This window comes from Cryptococcus neoformans (assembly GCF_000091045.1).
Source record: "Cryptococcus neoformans var. neoformans JEC21 chromosome 5 sequence".
Taxonomy (NCBI): domain Eukaryota; kingdom Fungi; phylum Basidiomycota; class Tremellomycetes; order Tremellales; family Cryptococcaceae; genus Cryptococcus; species Cryptococcus deneoformans.
In genome coordinates, this window is record NC_006687.1 from 61800 (window position 1) to 81834 (window position 20035).

Consider the following 20035-nt stretch of genomic DNA (forward strand, 5'->3'; position numbering starts at 1 on the left):
CGGCATCCCAGTGAAGTTACAAAGGCACGGAGCTAAAAACCAGGGCACCATCAATGGTTCAAACTTCGGACATGGCCGCTGTCTCCGATCGGGATGATCTTCTTGACAAGCATGCATGACAGCGTGAACATGTTCATTCTTTTCTGCCAATTTTCTGCTCCTGCGGTGCGCAATCAATTCCCTCATTGAAATCGAGGGGAATAAGGGAGAAAGAAATTGATGTTTTTTGTTACTTAGGCGATTTTGTGGTCGAGGAAAAAGCGCCAAGCAGCCGAAAGTGATCAAAAGTACGTAGTAGAAGACTGACAGGCAGGAGAGGAGAGAAGGGAGATCATGGCCTATGATCTGCACCGGCGGGGCAGGAATAACCGGTTGGAAAACGATCTAAAATACGTTCTGTGTTGGAAAATGAAGTGTCGATAATTACTGATGATGTGCCAAGCACAGCTATGGTGTTGCAGTCTAAAGTGTGCATTGTTATTTCGGAACCTGAAGAACAGAAATGAAGAAACGGGCGGATATGTTCATGTATAAAGGTCAAAGAGTGCGTCGGTACCGGTAGTCTCAGGGTATCGCTCAACGTAAGCACTTATGCCCACATAAGGCAGCTCGACAACCTGGGAAGATGGCAAGAGTAACTCTCTACATGCACATATCCGCGATTACTCCTTCTTCCTCCGGCACTATACAGTAGGGAAATAACTGATCCTCGGCGGACGGACGGCAGCCATCATCATCAGACTGTCCGCCTAAATCCACTACTACTGTCCACACAGTCAAAAGGCCTAGGCAATGAATTGCTTCCCAAGCGTTCTCTGTCCAACCAGTAAAGTAAGCTTACTTGGCTTGACGTAGCAAACAGTACGTATACCATCGACTGTTGCCGATCATATGTTCTGGTTGACATTGAGAGATAAAACTGAGTGTCGGGGATAATGAAACGGATGAGCGGAATTTCCGAGGGAGAAAAAAGGTTCATTGCACAAGTTACCATGTGCTGATACTGCCCGTAGTAACATAAGCGGAAGTCGATGTCCTTCACTCTTCACATGGCTGATTGTCGGATTTATTACGTATTATGCGATCTTCTAATTAAGAAGCTCAAATCCATATGGCAGATCCCACTTTATCAGCGATAGGGTCTCCACGTGAAACCAGCCGCCGACGGATGTCCGCCAGATCACATGCCAGGCCGGACGCGACGCTGAATGAACACTCGCGTTTATTACTCAATTGCAGTCCTTACCATCGGGTGGTTGCTTGACAGTACATCCGGTGTCCTTAGACCTGGGTACGTTGTAACTGTGCGGTAGTTATAAACTTTGTTGGCAGGACAAAAGAAACACTTGCGTAATAAAAATACGTTGTTGTGTCGCTGCCTCGTTGTCCAGTTTTTATCTGTCGGCCGCCCGCGAATGATCCGATCCGGAAAATTTCCAACGGGAGATAGTTTTTATTTACATCCGCGTGGTGCACGCGATTTGGTAAATAGTTACAAGTTCGTTGAGTAATGACTCTGCACAGTATGATTACCATCCGTTCCTCTCTAGCTTCGTCTATGCATTCAAGTGGGAGTCGACTCTAGTCACACGACTTTATCGTCCACCTAAGCCCTAGCCATACCTACAGTACAGCACCGTTACAAATGGGCGCGGTTACATATATAAAAGACTCGGAAAAAAAAATAAAAAGTGTGCCTCACCTCGCTTCGACCCGGATCTCGCTTCGCGACTACATGATAAATCCTTTTTTGCATACTCCACCAGGAGCTCCAAGACCCATTCCATCAACTCCATTTCTTTCTCATCTTCCTTTCCAGCATCAAGTATAAGCGCGCATAACAGCAAAGATGTCGATACCATACGAAACGGAGAAAGACAAGTCAATAAGTGGAGGGTCGCAAGGCGCGATGACCCCGATCAATGGCAAGAGCGGCAATGAGGTGCTTGTGACGCCTGCTTTGGGAGAGAAGGGTGGTTTTGAAGGATGTAAGTAAGACTCAAAAGACGTGCGATTATATTTTGGTCAGCTAAACAGCGGTTTGCAGCCGGTGGTAACCCAGGAGAAGGGACGGTCCACCGAACACTCAAACAGCGACACATGGCGATGATCGCCCTTGGAGGTATGTTTGTCCGCTGTTACCATTATTGAAGGGTGGCACTGACATCTCCAAAGGCGCTATAGGTACAGGTCTCTTTGTCGGGTCAGGTTCTGCACTGGCTACTGGTGGACCCGTCGGTTTCTGGTTAGGATATGTCTTCATGGGCCTGATGGTGTAAGTCAAATTTCTCTCGACCTCCACCTCCAACTCCACCCGATCATGTGCTCACGTGATCTGTAGATACTCGATGATGGTAGCACTTGGAGAGATGGCATCTCTTTATCCAGTTGCGGGTGCTTTCACCCATTATGCTGCCCGATTTGTCGACCCCGCTCTCGGTTTCGCCACCGGTATCAACTATTGGTATTCATACGCCATTACGATCCCTACTGAGATCGTTGCCGCGACCATCGTTATCTCATACTGGGACGCCACCACCAATGCCGCTGTCTATATCACTGTTTGCTTCGTGTCAATTATTGCGATCAAGTGGGTGACCTTACAATGCATAATGACCATCGCAAGCTAATGCGTCAAATAGTTTCCTCGGCGCTCGAGGTGAATAATCTGCTCCGTGCAGTTTTTTGTAGAAATTTGCTAACTTCGCCTTAGCATATGGTGAAGCTGAGTTCTGGTTCAGTTCCATCAAGATCGTTACCATAGTCGGTTTAATCATCTTGGGTATCGTCCTCATGTGCGGTGGTGGGCCCGTAAGTTTCCCAACTCAGTTCTTCTATTACAAACTCTGAAGTTGAATGCACAGAACCACGACGCCATCGGATTCCGATACTGGCGCGACCCTGGTCCTTTCGCCCAAGTCACCATTGAAAACGGTGCTGGCGTTATTCCAGGTCGATGGGGTCAATTCCTTGCCTTCTGGAACGTCTTCGTACAGGCTGCTTTCTCTTTCATTGGTACTGAGATCATCGCCACGACTCTTGGTGAGGCTGAGAACCCTCGAAAGACCGTCCCTCGCGCGATCAAGCAAGTTTTCTTCCGGTATGTCTTTTATTACAGATATGGCGATCGCGCAATTTAAGCTGACAGAGTTATTCAGAATCCTTTTCTTCTACGTTATGGGTACCTTTGTCATCTCTGTCCTTGTTCCTTACACCGAACCCGACCTTCTCAACGGTTCCGGTACCGCCGCTGCTTCCCCCTTCGTCATTGCTATCAATAACGCAGGCATCAAGGCTCTCCCTTCCATTGTCAATGCCGTTTTGCTCATTGCAGCTTGGTCAGCTGGTAATTCAGACCTTTATGCCGCGTCTCGTACCCTGTACGCTCTCGCGTTGGAGAGGCAGTTGCCCCGAGTCTTCAGAAGGTGCACCAAGCGAGGTCTCCCGATTTGGTGTGTTACCGTGACTGCTTTGTTCGGAGCTTTTGCATATTTGAACACTGGTGGTGAGGCAGCTGAGGAGGCCTTCAACTGGTTGTACAACTTGTCTGCAATCACTGGTATTCTTACCTGGTGGTGAGTCGAGATATCTTTGCCGGACCAAATGAACAACAGCTAATTGCCGTATTCTTTCAGGGCTATCCTCTTATCGTACCTTCGATTCTATTACGGCCTCAAGAAGCAAGGTATTAGTCGAGATGATTTCCCTTACCGTGCACCTTTACAACCCTACCTTTCTTGGCTTGGTTTCATCTTCTTCACCCTCGTCACAATCGTGAGCATTTCTCTTTTGCATCTCAAGAATTTAAACTAATCCCCCATCCCCAACTTTAGTTCAGCGGTTTCACAGTCTTCCTCAAGGGTAACTGGGATACCTCATCCTTCTTCGCCACTTACATCACCATTCCCATCTTCGTTGGCTGCTGGATTGGATGGAAGGTTGTCAAGAAGACCAAGATTGTACCCCTGGAACACATGGACTTCACAACAGGCAGGAGGGAGTTGGATGAGTTGGAGGCCCTTGACGCAGAGAGATTCAAGGCGGAGACCAAGTACCAGAAGATTATCAGTATCTTGTTCTAGGGCGGTGTGATGAAGCTCGGTAAGCTTATTTTATGAAGTAACAAATTGAGATGACGAAGCTGACTGGTCAAGTTACTCAGTGTTTATTTGGTTTGTTGTAGACCCTATTTCTTGAATTTACGCCTTTTATTGGCATATGTACGCACACATTGACGATTCCTTTCTATAATGGCATTGGTCTTCCTTTGCCTCTAGATGCGTGATTCCCATTTAGACTACCACACATGTTGTAGTGGATTAGAGATAGAAAGTACGTAGTACATGATAAATGCCATTTGGTTGCCAGATTTGCTCCCGAATTAAATAGCTGCCAACCAGAAGGAAACTGAAAGTCGTGTCTGTTTCATTTGATTTTGTGCCATCATAATATATTTGTGCTTTGACGAATCTCTATAGCCTGGGGGTAACGCAACGTTCAAATCACAGACCAATATCCATGATACACCAAAAAACAAAGTCTGATAATGTTTTTACGCACGTTGCACTGTACAACAAGAGGCATACGAGCTCGATCTTTTCAAATCTCAAACTTCACTCCGTCCTTTTTCCTCAGAGAACTCAGCTCGCTCCAGAAATCGCTTACTACTCTTCCAAGCTGGCCATAAATCTGCCGCCAAAGTCAAAAAGTACAAGTTCAACCCATACGCAATTGCCCATTCCAAGATGGCGGCTTTAGAGGACACGTCGTCGCATTGGGAAGTGGTATGCCCATTGGTCGCAGTAGCTTTTCCATGGCACTGTGCAAACGCATTCAGCAGGGATCAGGAAAAGAATGAAAATAAATCTGGTAATGTACTTACATACATGTAGGTTGCACCAAAGGCCGTGGCGAGGATGACATCTCCAGCAACAATAGCTAGCTTGAAGTAAGTGTTTCGTTTGAGGTGCTTGCGTTCTTCGTGTCCCTTGTTGAGTTGCCACTGGCATCCCATCTCCGGATCAGCGATTATTCGACCGACATGCGTAGGATACGCACCACTTCAAGCGTTTGAAAAATGGCCGATAAGGCTACACCGATGATGAAGACAAGTGTACCGTCCCAATGGACGGTGGGGTAGTCGTAGCAGTTCCACTGCACGCCATGTGTCAACAAGGTGCTTTTGGAAAAATGGATTGAGACGAGATTGCTTACTTTTGCCAGGACGAAGAGTCCAGCACAACCCACAAAGCAGAAGAATATGGTGAGGTAACCTACGCTTGTCTGTAAGCCTTCTCTCCATCGTCATTGATAGATTAAACTCACCGTAGATTTTCTCTTTCCTTCCTATATTTTCCGGCAATCTTCCTTTCCATCTCAACCACCGAATGACACATACCGATGAAAAGTACAGTCTACATTCACATCAGCTGTCGATACTTTCGTTCAGCGGCCTAAACACCCACATGATGACTATCACACATATCCCCAAGAACAGTCCTTCATTCGCGCCACCTATATCACTTATGAACGCTATGCTTGCCACTTCCGAGTCGTAACGAGGTTTCCCGGCATCGACCCATAACATCATGAGCGCCGTGAGACCACCGAACCAGACAGTGGTGGCTAGAATGGGGAGGAGGATGTAAGGCGAGTGGCCTATGAAGCTTGTCAGTGTTTGTCTAGCAAGTGTAGGAAGGACCAAGGAACGGTGAAGGAAATGACAACGGACGTAAGCGGACGAAAAGGGTTAGGCGAGGTTCCTCCTCCTGGAAAGCTAGCTGTTCTTTGTCCATGTTTGATCAACTTGGGAAGTAGGCCTTTCCGCTCTGTTGCTGGTTCTGGTTGGCTGACTAACGTTCTTTGAATCTCAAAGATCTTTTTCCTGCTTTTCTATCTGTCCGTTCAAGTGTAGGGTAGGCATTCTTACACGAAAATCATGTGCTCAGAATACAACAAACAAGCACACCTATATCCGGATCTTTGCCGTTATTTTCCATTTCACACTCATGTAATACCGAGACGAGCCAATCCCTTGATAATCGATAAACACGACTGTTCAAGAAAGATCCTCCTTTGGGTGTTAGCGCTTAACCCCCGGGAACAGCCCATCCTTTCACACCGATTCTCCTGTTCTTTGAACCTTTTATCACACAGGGAATGCCCAGGACAGAGCGTGTTTATGGTTGTTATTTCTGTGGAATCGGGTGATATTGCATAAATCTTAAACCGCAAACATAGTGATATGGTCATGATGGTGAGAAAGAAGGTCGGAATGAGAAGAGAGGGTCATGTTTGGACACTTGGTAGCGCTAGCCTGATTATAGGCCCCATTTATTATGTGACATATCAATCTTTTCAAAAATCAATCGCACGACGACAGCCAGCATGACGAGATCCCCGCCTGTCTTTGAATAAACGGTGGTGGAAGTCAGCAAACGTTATGATTTTATCCTCCTTCATCATTTGGCCCTTCCAATCAATCCGTTCTCTTCTGCCAAAAATCCAAACACCTTCAAGTTGGCCCAAGGGAGGATCTTTGCTGTACACTCGCTACAGCAATTCGGACGACAAGAAGAACTTTTTTTTTCTTCCCTTTGACCTCTTTCTTTTATCTTTAGGGAAAGGCCAGGCCCTACCCTCAATATTGTCTAGCAAATGCCAATCCCAAACCTTTCATATAACCTGGGGCAGCGCATGACCCGTCCACATTTTCTCATCTTTCAAACACGCATTCATTACCACCACTCAATAAGATGAGCGCATTCCCAGCAATCCACCAAGCCCATAGTAGGTTCTCAACAGCCCGATAAAGACTGGATCGTGGAGCAATGTAGATCGCTCGACCGAACAATTGCAGTGGAACATCCAGAGTGGACCGCCGAGGAAAGGAAGTCTATCGTTGAGCAATCTATGAAAGATACCGTCAAGCTCACGAACTAAGTTTTCACAGAGTTGAGCGCGAAACACCCTGATTGGTCGGAGGAGCAGCTCCAAGCTGGCGTAGAAGAAGAGACTATTGCTCGTACGGCTTCTCGTCTCATTAGTGCCGCCACTCGGAGCTGGGCCAGCGAACAAGGTAATAGTGTCAGCCAGCGCTAAGAGTTTATCTGTCGCCATTATCGCGGGGTTTATGATTACTTATCGAGAGATTAAATTTGCTTTATGATACATGGATGCGTATAAGACGATTTGTTGCTTTACCTTTGGAATTGTGACCCATAGACAGAGCATTTAGTCCTAGCCTTCAGGGTTAAGACTTTGTCCATGGACCATGTTGAGCCTTCATCAATTGTTATGTCAGTCAGCCAGTCAATCAGTCGGTTAACACGAGCAAGCCGGCTAACCGTATATGAGTATGATCCATTCCACTGTGATGGACCTATAGGTACAACTTTTTCCGCTCCTCGCTCCCTCGCTCCCCCGCTTCCCTCTTCGCATTTCGCTTTTCCTCATCGTTCATACACTCTTAAACTACAGGCGTATCGACCTCCATCTTCTCGTCCTCCACCTCCCCGCCCTGCCCAGCCTCTCTAAGCTGCCTTTCACCATCAACTCCAATCCTTTCATTCTCACTGACGTCTGAAGAACCAGCTCTCATCAATTCCTCCTCCCTCATCCTCACCATCTCGCTAGCCGTCCATCCCTTTTTACTCAGCCCTGCTGCAATGTTGGGTCCAAACATTTCTGTGACTTGTTCGACGTTGAGGGATGGGGTTGGAGTGTTGCTTGGTTTCGGGGGGATTATTTGGGCGAGGGCTTTCTGTTGGAGAGGGATCAGTGGGGTTGGGGAGACTAAGGAATAGGGGAAATGAATAAGGCAATGCGACTCACGATAGTAGCTCGTACAAGCGGATTCTTCCTTTTCCCAGCTTCACTATAAAGCCTCCCGGCCAACTCATCGATCCTCTTCACTCCCTCCCCTTTTTCCCCCCATATCCCTACTCTGACCGCTTGCGGTCCCAACCCGCCCAGACCCAAGATCGCACCTTCATACCTCCCCGTCGGGGGGTTCGCCGCGCCCAAAGGCGAGGGGAATGGCGGGGAATGGAGGGCTTTCGTGAGGGTTGACACGAGTCGGGGGATGAGGCCGGGGTAAGAGGGCGAGTAGGTGGAAGCGATTTTGGAGAGGACGTCGGATGCGCGGGAACGGATTTCGGTAGGGGATGGTTGGGAGGAGGAGGCGGGCTGAGGTGGGTGGGGCCCGAGAGGGACGGTGAGGATGATAGAGAGGAGGGGAGGGAGGAGCTGATGCATCTATATTTTCCCTTTTGGTTAGAACATGTATCTTGATAAGGAAAAGTAGGACTGACGTATGGTTCGATGAACAAACCCTCGTTCGCCAATAGCGCCCCGACAGCATCTACCAGATGCCCAATACTCGCTGTCGGCGCCATCAAACACTTTTGTATACTCTCACATAACCATTTCACCACGTACACCAACATCCCTGCGACGGCCACATCGTTGCGCAAAGACGCGAGCGCTGCCAGACGGTGCCGTTCCGGCTCGCTCTCTGGTAATGTCGCGGTGGGGGGGACGAGGGCGGTAGTGAGGCGGGTAAAGTATAGTTGAAGTTCTTGAGGAAGGTGGGCCCGGGCAGAGGGTTTCAGCGTCGTGCTCGCTGGTGCGGGAGCGCCTTTCACTCGCTGCGCTCCTCCTCCTGCTCCTGCATGTATCGAAGAAGGTGCAGGGTTTTCGGGTACGGCGGGCTGCACGCCTTCGACAGCCAACCAGTGAGCTTTCCACTTTACACCTGCTGAGCTTGCGATACCCGCCGGCAGGGGTTCTTTCAGGTATGACGCAAAGTCGATCTCGTCGTCTGTGGTGGTGTATATTGTCTGTGGAGGCATGTTTGCTGCGGGAGGGGGTAAGTTGAGGGGATGGAACGACGGGAGTGCCAGTGGACGAGGCGGGATGAGGATCGGCTAGAGTCATACATTATCGTTTAGCCCACAGTACATAACGAAGAAAAACCAAGAGAAGCACACACCTCGACGTTGAGAGCTTCCAAAGCATGCTCTACATCTTCAGGCATCAACGTCGACCTCTTGGCATGGACCATGAACTTTTTCGCTTCCTGGAGTATGAGATGGAGTCTGTACTCGACGTCGCCTGCGAGGAGTGTCGCAGCACCGGGTCCAAGGGGGTCGAGCGGGAGCGACTGTGCGACTTCCTGGATGGATTCCGAGGGGTATATGCCCATCATCTGCGGTGCTGGCATGGTGGGTGGTGAAAAGGAGTGGATGGATGGTGTGGACGGGAGTTGAGATGGGGACGAGAGATGGGGAGATGAGGATTCAAGACGCGATTTTTGGTTTTGTTGTTGTTGTTGACTCTTCTTTTTTTTTCCACCATCCACATATTTCCACCAAATCGCTACCAATGCCGCCGTGGAACGCCCCCCGCACAAAGGTGCAAATAAAACTCTCCATCCAGCGTCTCCGCACAGTCCAGCAGAAAAAATCAGCTCTCGCCAAATCATCCCGCCGTGAGATCGCAGACCTCCTCGCCAAGGGGCGCGTGGAGACCTGTCGCCTGCGAGTGGAAGGCCTGATACAGGATGACATCTATGTCGAGCTGCTAGAGCTCTTGGAGGTGCGTCTCTGTGTCCCGTCCAGTGGAATCGGATGGGCTAACGCGGGTCTACTATCTAGTTATATCTCGAGATGTTGCAAGCCCGGTTCAACATCCTCGAAGCATCGCCGTACGTCTTTCTCTCGCACACCTTGGTCAAAGGAAAGCCCAAGCCCTAAAGACAACTAACTTGTACTCGGCACCAGAGCGACAGAGCCGGATCCAAGTATATCCGACGCCGTATGCTCCATCGTATACGCTGCACCACGTACAGAACTTAAAGAACTGCAAGTCTTGCGGGAAATCCTCATGCACAGGGTAAGCCTACTCGTCTCTTGACCGTCTGGCGTGTATAGTCGTCGAATGGCGCTTTCACTGCAACACCCGCGCTGACATAACACATTTTCACCATTACATCACTGATTTAAAAACCCCAAAAAACACATAGTTTGGGAGAACATTCGCCCTCAGCCTGCTCCCTACCGAACCACCCCCACCTACAGTCCCCGCCAGAGTCGCACACAAGCTCAAACTGTTCACGCCAGGGGAAGAGTTGGTGGATGCTTATTTATGGGAGATTGGAAAGTCTTACAAGGTTGATTGGGTGCCGGAGAGGTTGGGTGGGGGTGTGAGTGGGGGCGAAGATGAGGGTGGGGAGGACGGGGGCGGGACTGGGGTCGGGGTCAAGGGAGAGGGGAAGGAAGATGAGGAGGATGAAAATGACGGGGACGGGGATAGCGATGGTGGAGATGTGGAAAGCAGAGAAAAGGAAAAGGAATCTCAAGGATCACCGAAAAAAGTGGAAATTCCCAGAGAAACAAAGCTGACAGAAGAAGAAGAACTTGCTCAACGATTCGAACGTCTAAAGAATTTATAGTTTTGTCATTAAAAGTAAAATCTCTTGTCACAGTGCGGTTCTTATGCAGGACAAAACGGCGTACTCGTTGTACTCATCTCATTCTTCCGTTACTTTTCCCTCCTTACTTCCTACTCCTCACCTGATAACTCTTCCCTCTCCACCTCCCTCCCATCCTCCCACACAACCCACCTCTTCCCCTCTTTCCTCCTTACCGCTCTTCTCCAAAACTCTTTCCCCACTCCTGCCCCCTCTCCATTCTCCCCGCCCTTGGAACCAGGGGTAAGCACCACCCCATTCGCACTGACATACACCGGGATCCCAGCGGCGACAAGCTTGGACAGGTCGAGGTAAATGTACAGTGTGGAGTTGGGCCGAGGGGTGATGGGGCCCGAGAAGCCAGGGGCGAGGTGGATATGCTGGCGGGTCATCTTTTGGAGACCTTGTTCTTCTGTTTGGTTGGTATCCATTAGCATCTCGGTCGATATATATATAAAAGACGGAGAAGAAACCTACTCAACGTATCCCACAACTCCCATCTCGTGCCATGGACCATCAAGCCTACCTTTCTTTTCCCTTCTTCATCATCTTTCACTTGTTCGAGATGTGCAGTCGACTCGAGCTGGATAGAGTGGCCTTGCGTTGCGCGAATAAAGTATTCGCCCTTCGGGTTGTCACTATTGGCGCTGGCGTTGGCGTCAGAATCGGAGGCAGAGGTGTGTGGGTCGGGAAGGGAAATGAGAGGGAGTTCTGGAGGGTCCACTGAAGTCGAACTCTGGGCTGGGGCTGGCGCGGTGGAGTTTATAGACAAAGAAGACGGTGGTGCGGTAAGGTCCGTGGACGCAAGGGAAGACGCGATAATGTCTATCGTCGCTGCATCGGGCTCCTTGCCCTTCTCTTGCCCTTCCCCTGTCCCAGAAGCAGCAACAGCAGCAGAAGCAGCAGCGGCCGCCGCCGTCTCACGATCCCTCTGCAATTGCTTTTTCGTCTTCCCCTGCGTAGGCTTCTTCTTCGGTCTAGGAGGCGAGGGATCATACCCCCAAAATAGCTCGAATCGCTTTTTAGCGTTTGTCTGCACGAGGTGGAGGATGGTGGGTTCGTCCACGCCTTTAAGTTTTGGTCTTGCCAGCTACGAGTAGTTTAGGGGACAGATAATGATATAAAAAAGAACATAAAGATCAAAGAAACACAACTTCAGCACCCTAATTGACGGATAGAGTGAAAGAGGAAAAGAGAGACGCACGACATCGGCAAGCTTGATAAACCCATCGGAACGGATATAGAGACCCTCCTTCTCAGCGCCGTGGCGGAGGATGTACGCCAATGTCTTGCTGTTTCTCACATCTGGGTCTTCGGGCGGGCGGGGCATGTCTGAGTAATGTCGATGGGTGGTGAGACGGGACGATATCCCGACTTTTTCAGAGGTCAATGGCAAATATGCTGGAACCAAAATGATGTCGTCATCATTTACGACAGAGCCTTCGCTGAACCAGACTGTCCCGATCTCTGCGCGTTACAATGACGGCCTGGGTGGCGTCTTCCGTGGGCTTCCGCACGTTTTATTTCTCATTCCCACCCACTTTTTCTATCCCCACTGCCAAAAAGGAGAGATCCACGACCGCCACAGCGAGCGAGTACTGCAGCGGCTACGAGCAGAGGACCAAACGACCTCGACAAGTTTGGATCCTGGATACGGGCACGGGGAATTGCACATCATAATACACCTCCAGGACTCGTGCACTGTCCCGGCGAACTGCGAAAGGCAGATTAGATCGCCACATTACCCATATATACAAGACATTTCAGGAAGGACAAGTAATCATTCGTTCGGATGACCCGTCCCCACGCTCACTCCACTTCCGCTTCCCAACCATATCATCCCAAACCACCTCGTCTCCTCCGTCGATCTCCTTCCGAACCAGTCCATGTCAATGATTCTCTCGCAAGCTTGAACGGTGTGAATGGAGAAAACAGGGCATCGGCATCCCCCTCACAGCAGATCTACGTCCTAACCGCCGACGGTTCACGCCTCTTCCTCCTCGATCCTACAAGACCGAACGAGGAAGAACCTCCACCATACGCATCTTTCCCTATACAACATATCCCTGGTAACGATGACGACGCCGACGCCGGTGCAGATGTTGAAGAAGATGGAGGTGTTGGAGGTGGTGGCGATATGCTTGCACCGACATCGAGCAGACTTCTCATCCCTGGGTATACTTCCATTTTCGCTGAGCCCTCGGGCCGACATCGCGCACGGACGCTCTCCGCGTTATCGGCAGAACGCTCAAGACCACGTACGAGCACGACCACCTCTCGGCCTGATAATCGGCGTGCGCGCTCTGCACTCTTGACAGAAACGGCGAATCCTGAACCGCCGCATGGTCACGGTGCGTATCTGTCAGCGGTGGGTCCGGCGGATGAAAGGACTCCGCTTTTGGCTGTTGCTGCGCGCGGGGGTATTGGCGATAGGGTGTCGGACGCGGATGATGATGCTGAAGGAGAAGGAGATGGTTCCCTGGGGAGGAAAAGTCGGATGAGGAGAGGGTGGTGGAGAGGTGTGTGGTGCGGAGAGCTTGAGAAAGGGGAGCAAGTTGGTACTTGGTCGGATGGATGGAAACGGTTTTGGAGACCTGTAGGGAAAGGGGATTATTGGGCGAGTGCCTTCCATTTGATATTCTTGAATTTTCCTCTTGTAAGTCTTCAAGTTGAAAAAAAAAAGTCTCTGGGCTGTAAACTCGATCTTGACTGACGCATGCCCTTATCCGCTTTATTATAATAGGCATTGCTCGTATGGCCGCCTCTTGTCGTCGGTACACTTGCAGGCACAGCATTACTCATCACCTTGCCTATCGGCGCTGTTGTTTGGTGGATAACCCTGTTCATCGCCCGATCGGCTGCTCGTCTCGAAGTACGTCGCCTATGCTCTCATATCATAACACAAGACTTTGATGCTGATGTGATGCGGTACGGTGTCGATTTTGATCTCTACAGACCATAATGCAAACATATTACCACCCCTTACTACCCTCCAAACTATCTCCTTATCACCCCATCTTCCACCTCCCCCTCGCTCCTTCACCTCTCCCGACCCCTCTTCCTTCCCCGACTTCTGCCCCGCCCTCCCCTTCCCACCACTCCACCGACTCCATCCATTCTCTCCGCGACGAAGAAAACCTCACCGCTACCCCTACCCAGCAATGGGATAAACGATTCACAAAATGCTCATATGCCATGTTCCTCGACCACTACTCCTACTCCTCCCTCTCTTACTTTCTCCTCATCAAACCCGTCATCACCCTCTTTTCAACGATCTTGATTGTGGTGGTGCTGGTGCTAGGCGGTGTGAGTGTGGTGGGGTTGCCGGTGGCGTTGAGGGCGATTAAGAGGTGGGGGAGGTGGCAGGCGGAAGTGGCGGTGGAGAATTTGTAAGCGGATTAAGGGGATCTTTTTTGAATGGATAGGGGGATGGGGATATCGGGTCTTTTCATTTAAACTCCCACTTTTTTTCTCAACATTGTTTGAGGGATTTATACTCTTTTTGGCGTATCGTATCCTTGGACTGTTTTCTGCTTGTCACAGCGTCTGTCCATTGTCCTATTGGGATCTGAAGGATCTGTTCCCTTTGGTTGTATTTGTCCATGTATTTATGGTTTTTGGGCCTTTACCTATCTACACTCATACAAGAAAGCATGCTTCATGCTTCAATGCTTCGTGCCCGTTGATAGACAACTAGCAGTTGTATACATCGTCACGGCTGGTGCGAAAGAATTGTGCCTTTCGCGTGTATTTCTCTTGGTTTTACCGCCCTATCGGATTTGGCCGATCCCAAGATTGCCGAAGATAACCGCAAAGAGTATTTCTTGTTTTAAACCCAAATTTAAACCGCATCGCACTTTTCACAATCTCACAATCTCGCAATCTCAACCTTATGTCTAATCTCGCCTTGACAAAAGGGTCTATTGACAAAAGGAAGGGCACATCCATCACCTATATCTATCAATATCCATACCGAACTTCCCCCACAACCCCTCAAGCGACTTCATCAATTCTAACACTATAACACAATGGTAAAATACGACGCTGTCATCCTCGGTTCAGGAGGTGAGCCCCTCTTTCCTCCCTCATCTTCATGCCATGCAAAGATCCGCTTGACCTGACCCGCTCAATGCCAAATGCACATGAATATGTATAGTCCTAGGACTTTCAATCGCCAACGAACTCACTTTAAAAGGTCTTAAAGTCGCTGTGGTAGGCAAGGATTTACCTGAAGATCTGGATAGTACTGGGTTCGCTTCTCCTTGGGCTGTGAGTTTAGTTTCATCCCCCATATCGACATCATCCATCCGTACTACACAAATAGTCTGGAGAGATATCGCAGAATCCCATTCATTGGCCAAGAGGGAGCTGACCATGGAATACATGTGGTGAAATAAGGGAGCGAACTGGTACTCACTTGCGGTCAACGAAGCTGAGCAACGTCGGGATCAATATACATTTGAACAGTTCGCTCGTCTAGCCAAGGAGGTGCCCCACCTTTGTGAGAGGCGTGTTTACTATTATTTTTGGAAAGGCGAAGACGCGTGGAAGGAGCCTTGGTACAAGGATGTGGTGTTCGGAGTGAGTCTCTACAATCTCGGTGTTTCCTCCCCTGGTATATAGAAAGAAAAGAGCTAACCTAATAAACACAGTACAGGATGCTCAAACCTGAGGAAGTCCATGCCCCATTTAAATATGGTGTGACTTATGAAGCCTACACGCTCAACACTCCGCTCTACCTCCTCCACCTTGCTTCTACCCTCCGCTCGGTGCGCGTCCCCATCCTCCGCGCCCGACTCTCCTCACTCGATGAAGCATACTCTCTCCCCCAATTTGGTCCTGTAGACTTGGTGATTAATGCTACCGGCCTGGGGGCGCGTTCCCTGCTTGGAGTCGAAGACCCTACCGTCTTCCCAGCGAAAGGACAGACAGTCCTCGTGCGCGCGCCGGTGAAAGAATGCTATGGCCTTGGAGACCCTCTCCCTCAACCGGGACAAAAGGCATATATCATCCCCCGTCCAGGGCCGGACGGACACGTCATTCTCGGCGGATGTTACCTCCCTAACGATTGGTCTACCAACGTCGATCCCGACGTCGCAGAGGAGATCCTTAAACAATGCCATACCCTCTGCCCGCGCTTGGATGGGAAGGGCGGAAAGGGCACATGGAAGGATATCGAGGTCATTGCGCATAATGTGGGGTTGAGGCCTGTACGTGAGGCCGGACTGAGATGCGAGGTGGAGGAGAGAGTGATAGGGGAAAAAGTGAAGACAGGTTTGGCTACGAAGGGAGGGAAGGTAGGAGGTGGGAGGAAGGTTGGGGTAGTGCATGCTTATGGGATTGGGCCGGCGGGGTATCAGGCGAGTTTGGGGATCGCAAAGGAGGTTAGTGAGTTGGTAGATGGGTGGATGAAGAAGAGCAGTAAAAAGGCAAAGCTTTGATTGTTTGCTCATTTGTGGACGTATGCATTTGTGGATGTATGCATGCAAAGACGTATGATCTTCATCATTTATGGTTTAGGGATCACATCTTGTCAGTCACAAGCTGTGATGGGCAAGCACCGCAAGAAATAGGTTTAGTAATGAAAAAGGAAGAAAAGAGGGTTGGAGAGGGCATTTAATACATCTTGTGATCGGTTGACTCGACAGCACTGTCTGCAATAGGATGAGTAATGGAGATGCTGTTGCGCATCTTTTGTGCCTGGGATACGCAGTGTAATGTGGTCAAAAGTAGGTGGAGTGGTTGCACGGCGGATATAGGGGATTATACGAAAATTCATCTTCACAGATTCCCACTATGCAACATCCCTGTTATATAACGAACGAAGCCTCGCCTCACTTCTAACATTTGCAGAATCAAAGTTGGTAAGTAGGGAAGAGTGTGATATGCATGTAACTCTTGCATCAGCCATACATTCTTCGTCACAGAAATGGCCAATACATTCTCACCTTCTGTCGGCAGTGACTGATAATAAAACGGACACAGCGGCTCGGTAACCCCCCTCCCTGAACTTGACAATGTCCTCTTCTACCCTCTTTTCCTCTTGCAAAACCTTACGATTGGCCTCTTCATCTTCCGGCTGGAGAGAATAGCTCCTGATCACCGGGGTCTGAATGCTTTTGCTGAGTTTTCCTGCGAAATCATCCACATGTCGCCGATTGTTGATTGATTTTTGCTTTGTCAGTATTGAAGGTTTCTGGCTAGCAGTCCTCTTCGCTCAACTGCAGTTTATTGTCAATCCAATTTCTGCCGGACTTATCTATGACCTGGTCAATAGGGTTATACCATTCGCTCCTGAGCTGCTGAAACGTAGCAGCCCAGTAAGAACGATTGTTGGCGCCCAGATTGACGATCCTATCGTCCTTTTGAAGCCTCTTCTCTACCTCCTGCCATAAACCTTTGCACAGCTCAAACTTGTGCATTTTCTTCTCCTTCTTACCTCCACTCTTTTGTTTTCCCTCCTTTTTTGACTTCACCACTTCTTCGGCGCCATCGCTGTCGCCTTCATGACCAAGGATGATGACGTGATGTTCGTTCTGTTCATATTCACTATCGAAACCCTCAGTCAGTACTGCTGGCAAACAAGAAGAGCTGATATAGTGGTGACAATTCACATTTTTATGGCAGCTACGGTATTGACCAGAGCATCATCAACTGCTCGGCGATCTTCGCCCTTGTAACGCCTTGTAGTCTTAGCCCCCGACTTCCCTTGTCGCTCAGGTGAGTGAGCGGAGGTCGACGGAGAAAGCGGAGGTGAAGAAGAAGTGTGAAGGGGCATTGAGGATACCTGAGAGTTTACAGTGACACCAGTTGTTTGCGTCGGATCGGTAGGCCTTCCCGTAGCGGTCAGCCCATTCCTTGGCACGGGCTAGAGCCTTGGGAGAAACGTCCTTTCGAGAAAACCAATACTTACTTCCCACGAGAAATAAACGTTCGAGGATTTCGATCCTCTCCCGCCATCACAGGCGATGTCCACATTTGCTGCAAAAGATGCGCCTGTCTTGCTCCTACTGCAGCCAAGTATTGGGACTTGAGCTCATCCCACAGTGCTGTTCGACCTTGAAGACATAGCCAGTGGTTGATCGCCTGGTGTCCATAATATTGTCAGCGTGTTGCGTCCAAGGACGACGAACTAATAGCTCACGTGGATCTTACGCCAAAGATGACTATGTTCTGGTCCTGCCAAACCCATCGCGTTTCGCAAGTGCTGAGCTCCAGACTGTGTTGAAGTTCTGGCACCACGTTCAGTCTCTTCCAAGGTCTGAAGAGCCAGTCATGGAGTCAGGATCATGGACTTATATATGTATTGAACTTACTGCACTCACCATTACAAAGGCGATCGTGTAGTTGTTCAACGATCCAAGCATATGAAATTTTGGGGTGGAGTAGGAATAGGAGGGTACACGCCGATTGGGTCTTTTGCAAGGATTTCAGACCGCAGAGCGATTGATTCTCTGTGAAGTGAGCGTGCTTCTTGACTGAACTTATGCACTGCCTGATCTAAAAGGTTCAGCGTCCGATCAGTGTGTTGATCAAGATAAGCAAGATTGTACACGCTCAACACGTTGTCGACCAGAGGAATCAAAACAGTTTCTATACAGGGAGGGAAAAGATCTTTGATCACAGGAACAAGACACTGAAAATGTTTGCTCAGTGGGGGAGTTGGGCAGAAGTGTCCAAGTCAAACCCACCTTGATAAGAGCTTCCCCCAAATCCACTAGCGCTGCAACGTAGGCCTGGGTTTGAGCTCGCGATTGAGCAGGCGGCCCGCAGCTGCCTCTTTTAAAAGGAAACACAAGCCTCAGCTGAAACTCCCGGCCTCCACACATAAAAATGATACACAAGCTCACCTCGCGATCCTGCTCCTACCGCGCTCAGATCGAAGGAGGTTTCCAACTGACGAACAGCGACGTTGCGTCGCTCTGCATCATTGGCCCCCTCCCCACTGGCCTCCTGCTCGCCGGTTGCCTCAGTCTCGCTGGTTGACCCCGCTTGAAGCGTTGTCTGCTCATTGGTTCCCTCAGCATTAAGCATTGATTGAAGTTATCCAAAGCTTTTTAATCGTCAGTCTATACAGTACGGCTCATGTGCAAGTAATATCCTCACCTGCATGCTTGCGAGGCAATCGGAGCACCCAATCCCAGATGTACATTATGGCATTGGCAGGAGTTACGGTGTCCCTATAGGAACGAATCAGGTAAATGTTTCCCCTCATGCCATTGGCAGACCTAAAACAGAGCAAGCTTACCGGTGCTGGAAACCCATGTGCTCGCAGAACCTATACCATTGCTTGTTCTTTGACTCATATGTAGCTCGTGTGGTGAAGTGTCCACCGGACTGATTTTTGGATCGGATATACGAACAACTGTCAGTTTTGCGTTCAAAATCACATAAAATGAACACGGGTGGCTGAGTCCCTTTTGACTCTTACCAAAACACCAGCACCGCTTGTCCCTCCTTCTTCGGTTTCCTGACACTTCTTGTCAGACCTGAGACGACAAAAGTAGTTCTCTTGGGAGTTGTTATTACCAGTTGAGACGCCCGTTCGGCATTCAATACGGATCACGTGCCGGTCCGGGGTGATCGGCAGGAGGGAAGCCATTGGGTGCCTAATTGTCAGGTGCCTATTGAATTCTCCATCTTGTCCATCATTGACACAAATCTCTCCCGTCAACACCATCAACCGTGTTTTAACCGGTATCGAAAGTCTCCTTCATCGATGAAGGGGGTGTGGCGACTTGCCGCGCCCTATGGCGTCAACATTCATCGTCCCAGTGGATGGCAGCTTTAGTCATTCTCGTTCTTCTCAATAATGCGGGGGGAAACAACTATAAAAAAACCTTGCCAGCAACGTCCATGGACCCATGTGATGTTGCTGAGGCCGCCAAACTTATACAGTGCCATGTTGGCAAGGATGAAAACTCTGTAGGTCATTTTTATGACTGGCCCCTCTGTCGTGAATACTGATAATTAAACAGGCATGTTCTGACTCTTGGAAGGCCAAAGAGGATGGAGAGGGGAAGACAGCTTCCAAGGCAAATCCGACACTGGGTTGATGTGATTGATTACCGGACGGATGGCATACGCTCCAAGCGCAGCCCTGTCTGTGCAGCTGAGGCTTCACAGGACTGTTGCTTAGCTCGGAGGCTCAGCGGCCAAGAAGATGTCCGCTCCCAGATCTCTATGCTGGAAGCAGCGATTGCTTGCCGTGGTCACCTCTGTATATTTCTACCGAAATTTCGTTGCGAATTGAATCCAATCGAAATGCGAAGAGACAGTAACTGCTGCGAGGATTGCTTTCTGAAATGAACATCTATTGCAAGAGACGATTTCTGTGCTTCGAAGAACTCGTGTTGGCAGCAAAGATAATTGATATCTCGTAGCTTCCTGCATACACGTCTCATCTTTCACAGTTCACGTTTCAAAAGCATTGCCGTCAAAAGGTGGATATCTACTAAAGTTCATCTCTGATCTTTCTCCGAGTAGTGATCCTATGTACTGGCATGTATCCTAGCAGCACGACGCTCCATGGCCACATTCTTTCACACTGCCTGGCTAAACCCG

The 20035-nt window shown here is 49.5% G+C and overlaps 9 protein-coding genes and 1 pseudogene across 9 annotated transcripts; 6 read left to right on the plus strand and 4 right to left on the minus strand.

The window, feature by feature from the left end:
* The first annotated feature begins 1771 nt into the window (after window positions 1-1771).
* On the plus strand, window positions 1772-4422 carry CNE00270 (amino acid transporter, putative). Its single transcript, XM_571087.2, has 11 exons — window positions 1772-1988; window positions 2048-2122; window positions 2176-2275; window positions 2342-2590; window positions 2643-2659; window positions 2714-2811; window positions 2865-3100; window positions 3159-3575; window positions 3636-3774; window positions 3834-4101; window positions 4163-4422. The coding sequence occupies exons 1-10, from the start codon at window positions 1850-1852 to the stop codon at window positions 4080-4082; spliced, it is 1719 nt and encodes a 572-aa protein (XP_571087.1). The 5' UTR covers window positions 1772-1849; the 3' UTR covers window positions 4083-4101; window positions 4163-4422.
* A 20-nt stretch (window positions 4423-4442) lies between these two features.
* CNE00275 (hypothetical protein) lies at window positions 4443-5928 on the minus strand (the record flags this gene model as incomplete). The annotated part of the gene is made up of 7 exons (XM_024658506.1): window positions 4607-4819; window positions 4883-5002; window positions 5059-5154; window positions 5215-5273; window positions 5326-5414; window positions 5466-5658; window positions 5732-5795. The coding sequence occupies 7 exons, from the start codon at window positions 5793-5795 to the stop codon at window positions 4607-4609; spliced, it is 834 nt and encodes a 277-aa protein (XP_024514358.1).
* CNE00280 lies at window positions 4450-6331 on the plus strand (annotated as a pseudogene).
* Window positions 6332-6381: 50 nt separating this feature from the next.
* On the minus strand, window positions 6382-9299 carry CNE00290 (hypothetical protein). The gene is made up of 5 exons (XM_024657139.1): window positions 8993-9299; window positions 8313-8927; window positions 7834-8256; window positions 7347-7762; window positions 6382-7282 (listed from the first exon to the last, which is right to left on the minus strand). Exons 1-4 carry the CDS (start codon window positions 9221-9223, stop codon window positions 7469-7471), a joined length of 1563 nt encoding a protein of 520 aa, XP_024512821.1. The 5' UTR covers window positions 9224-9299; the 3' UTR covers window positions 6382-7282; window positions 7347-7468.
* Window positions 9300-9360: 61 nt separating this feature from the next.
* CNE00300 (conserved hypothetical protein) lies at window positions 9361-10514 on the plus strand. Its single transcript, XM_570727.2, has 4 exons — window positions 9361-9597; window positions 9657-9706; window positions 9783-9894; window positions 10025-10514. The coding sequence occupies exons 1-4, from the start codon at window positions 9385-9387 to the stop codon at window positions 10451-10453; spliced, it is 804 nt and encodes a 267-aa protein (XP_570727.1). The 5' UTR covers window positions 9361-9384; the 3' UTR covers window positions 10454-10514.
* CNE00310 (tRNA 2'-phosphotransferase, putative) lies at window positions 10445-11839 on the minus strand. Its single transcript, XM_570729.2, has 3 exons — window positions 11676-11839; window positions 10949-11561; window positions 10445-10883 (listed from the first exon to the last, which is right to left on the minus strand). Exons 1-3 carry the CDS (start codon window positions 11799-11801, stop codon window positions 10564-10566), a joined length of 1059 nt encoding a protein of 352 aa, XP_570729.1. The 5' UTR covers window positions 11802-11839; the 3' UTR covers window positions 10445-10563.
* A 180-nt stretch (window positions 11840-12019) lies between these two features.
* CNE00320 (expressed protein) lies at window positions 12020-14086 on the plus strand. The gene is made up of 3 exons (XM_570731.1): window positions 12020-13127; window positions 13215-13343; window positions 13427-14086. The coding sequence occupies exons 1-3, from the start codon at window positions 12264-12266 to the stop codon at window positions 13862-13864; spliced, it is 1431 nt and encodes a 476-aa protein (XP_570731.1). The 5' UTR covers window positions 12020-12263; the 3' UTR covers window positions 13865-14086.
* A 231-nt stretch (window positions 14087-14317) lies between these two features.
* Window positions 14318-16174, plus strand: CNE00330 (conserved hypothetical protein). Its single transcript, XM_570733.2, has 4 exons — window positions 14318-14536; window positions 14628-14740; window positions 14870-15052; window positions 15124-16174. The coding sequence occupies exons 1-4, from the start codon at window positions 14500-14502 to the stop codon at window positions 15910-15912; spliced, it is 1122 nt and encodes a 373-aa protein (XP_570733.1). The 5' UTR covers window positions 14318-14499; the 3' UTR covers window positions 15913-16174.
* A 54-nt stretch (window positions 16175-16228) lies between these two features.
* CNE00340 (hypothetical protein) lies at window positions 16229-18952 on the minus strand. Its single transcript, XM_024657140.1, has 11 exons — window positions 18903-18952; window positions 18720-18808; window positions 18578-18651; window positions 18322-18524; window positions 18163-18250; window positions 17797-18107; window positions 17616-17732; window positions 17385-17557; window positions 17086-17304; window positions 16420-17020; window positions 16229-16311 (listed from the first exon to the last, which is right to left on the minus strand). The coding sequence occupies exons 6-10, from the start codon at window positions 17836-17838 to the stop codon at window positions 16672-16674; spliced, it is 900 nt and encodes a 299-aa protein (XP_024512948.1). The 5' UTR covers window positions 17839-18107; window positions 18163-18250; window positions 18322-18524; window positions 18578-18651; window positions 18720-18808; window positions 18903-18952; the 3' UTR covers window positions 16229-16311; window positions 16420-16671.
* A 189-nt stretch (window positions 18953-19141) lies between these two features.
* On the plus strand, window positions 19142-20000 carry CNE00345 (hypothetical protein). Its single transcript, XM_024658507.1, has 2 exons — window positions 19142-19396; window positions 19450-20000. Exons 1-2 carry the CDS (start codon window positions 19284-19286, stop codon window positions 19778-19780), a joined length of 444 nt encoding a protein of 147 aa, XP_024514359.1. The 5' UTR covers window positions 19142-19283; the 3' UTR covers window positions 19781-20000.
* Window positions 20001-20035: the final 35 nt, after the last annotated feature.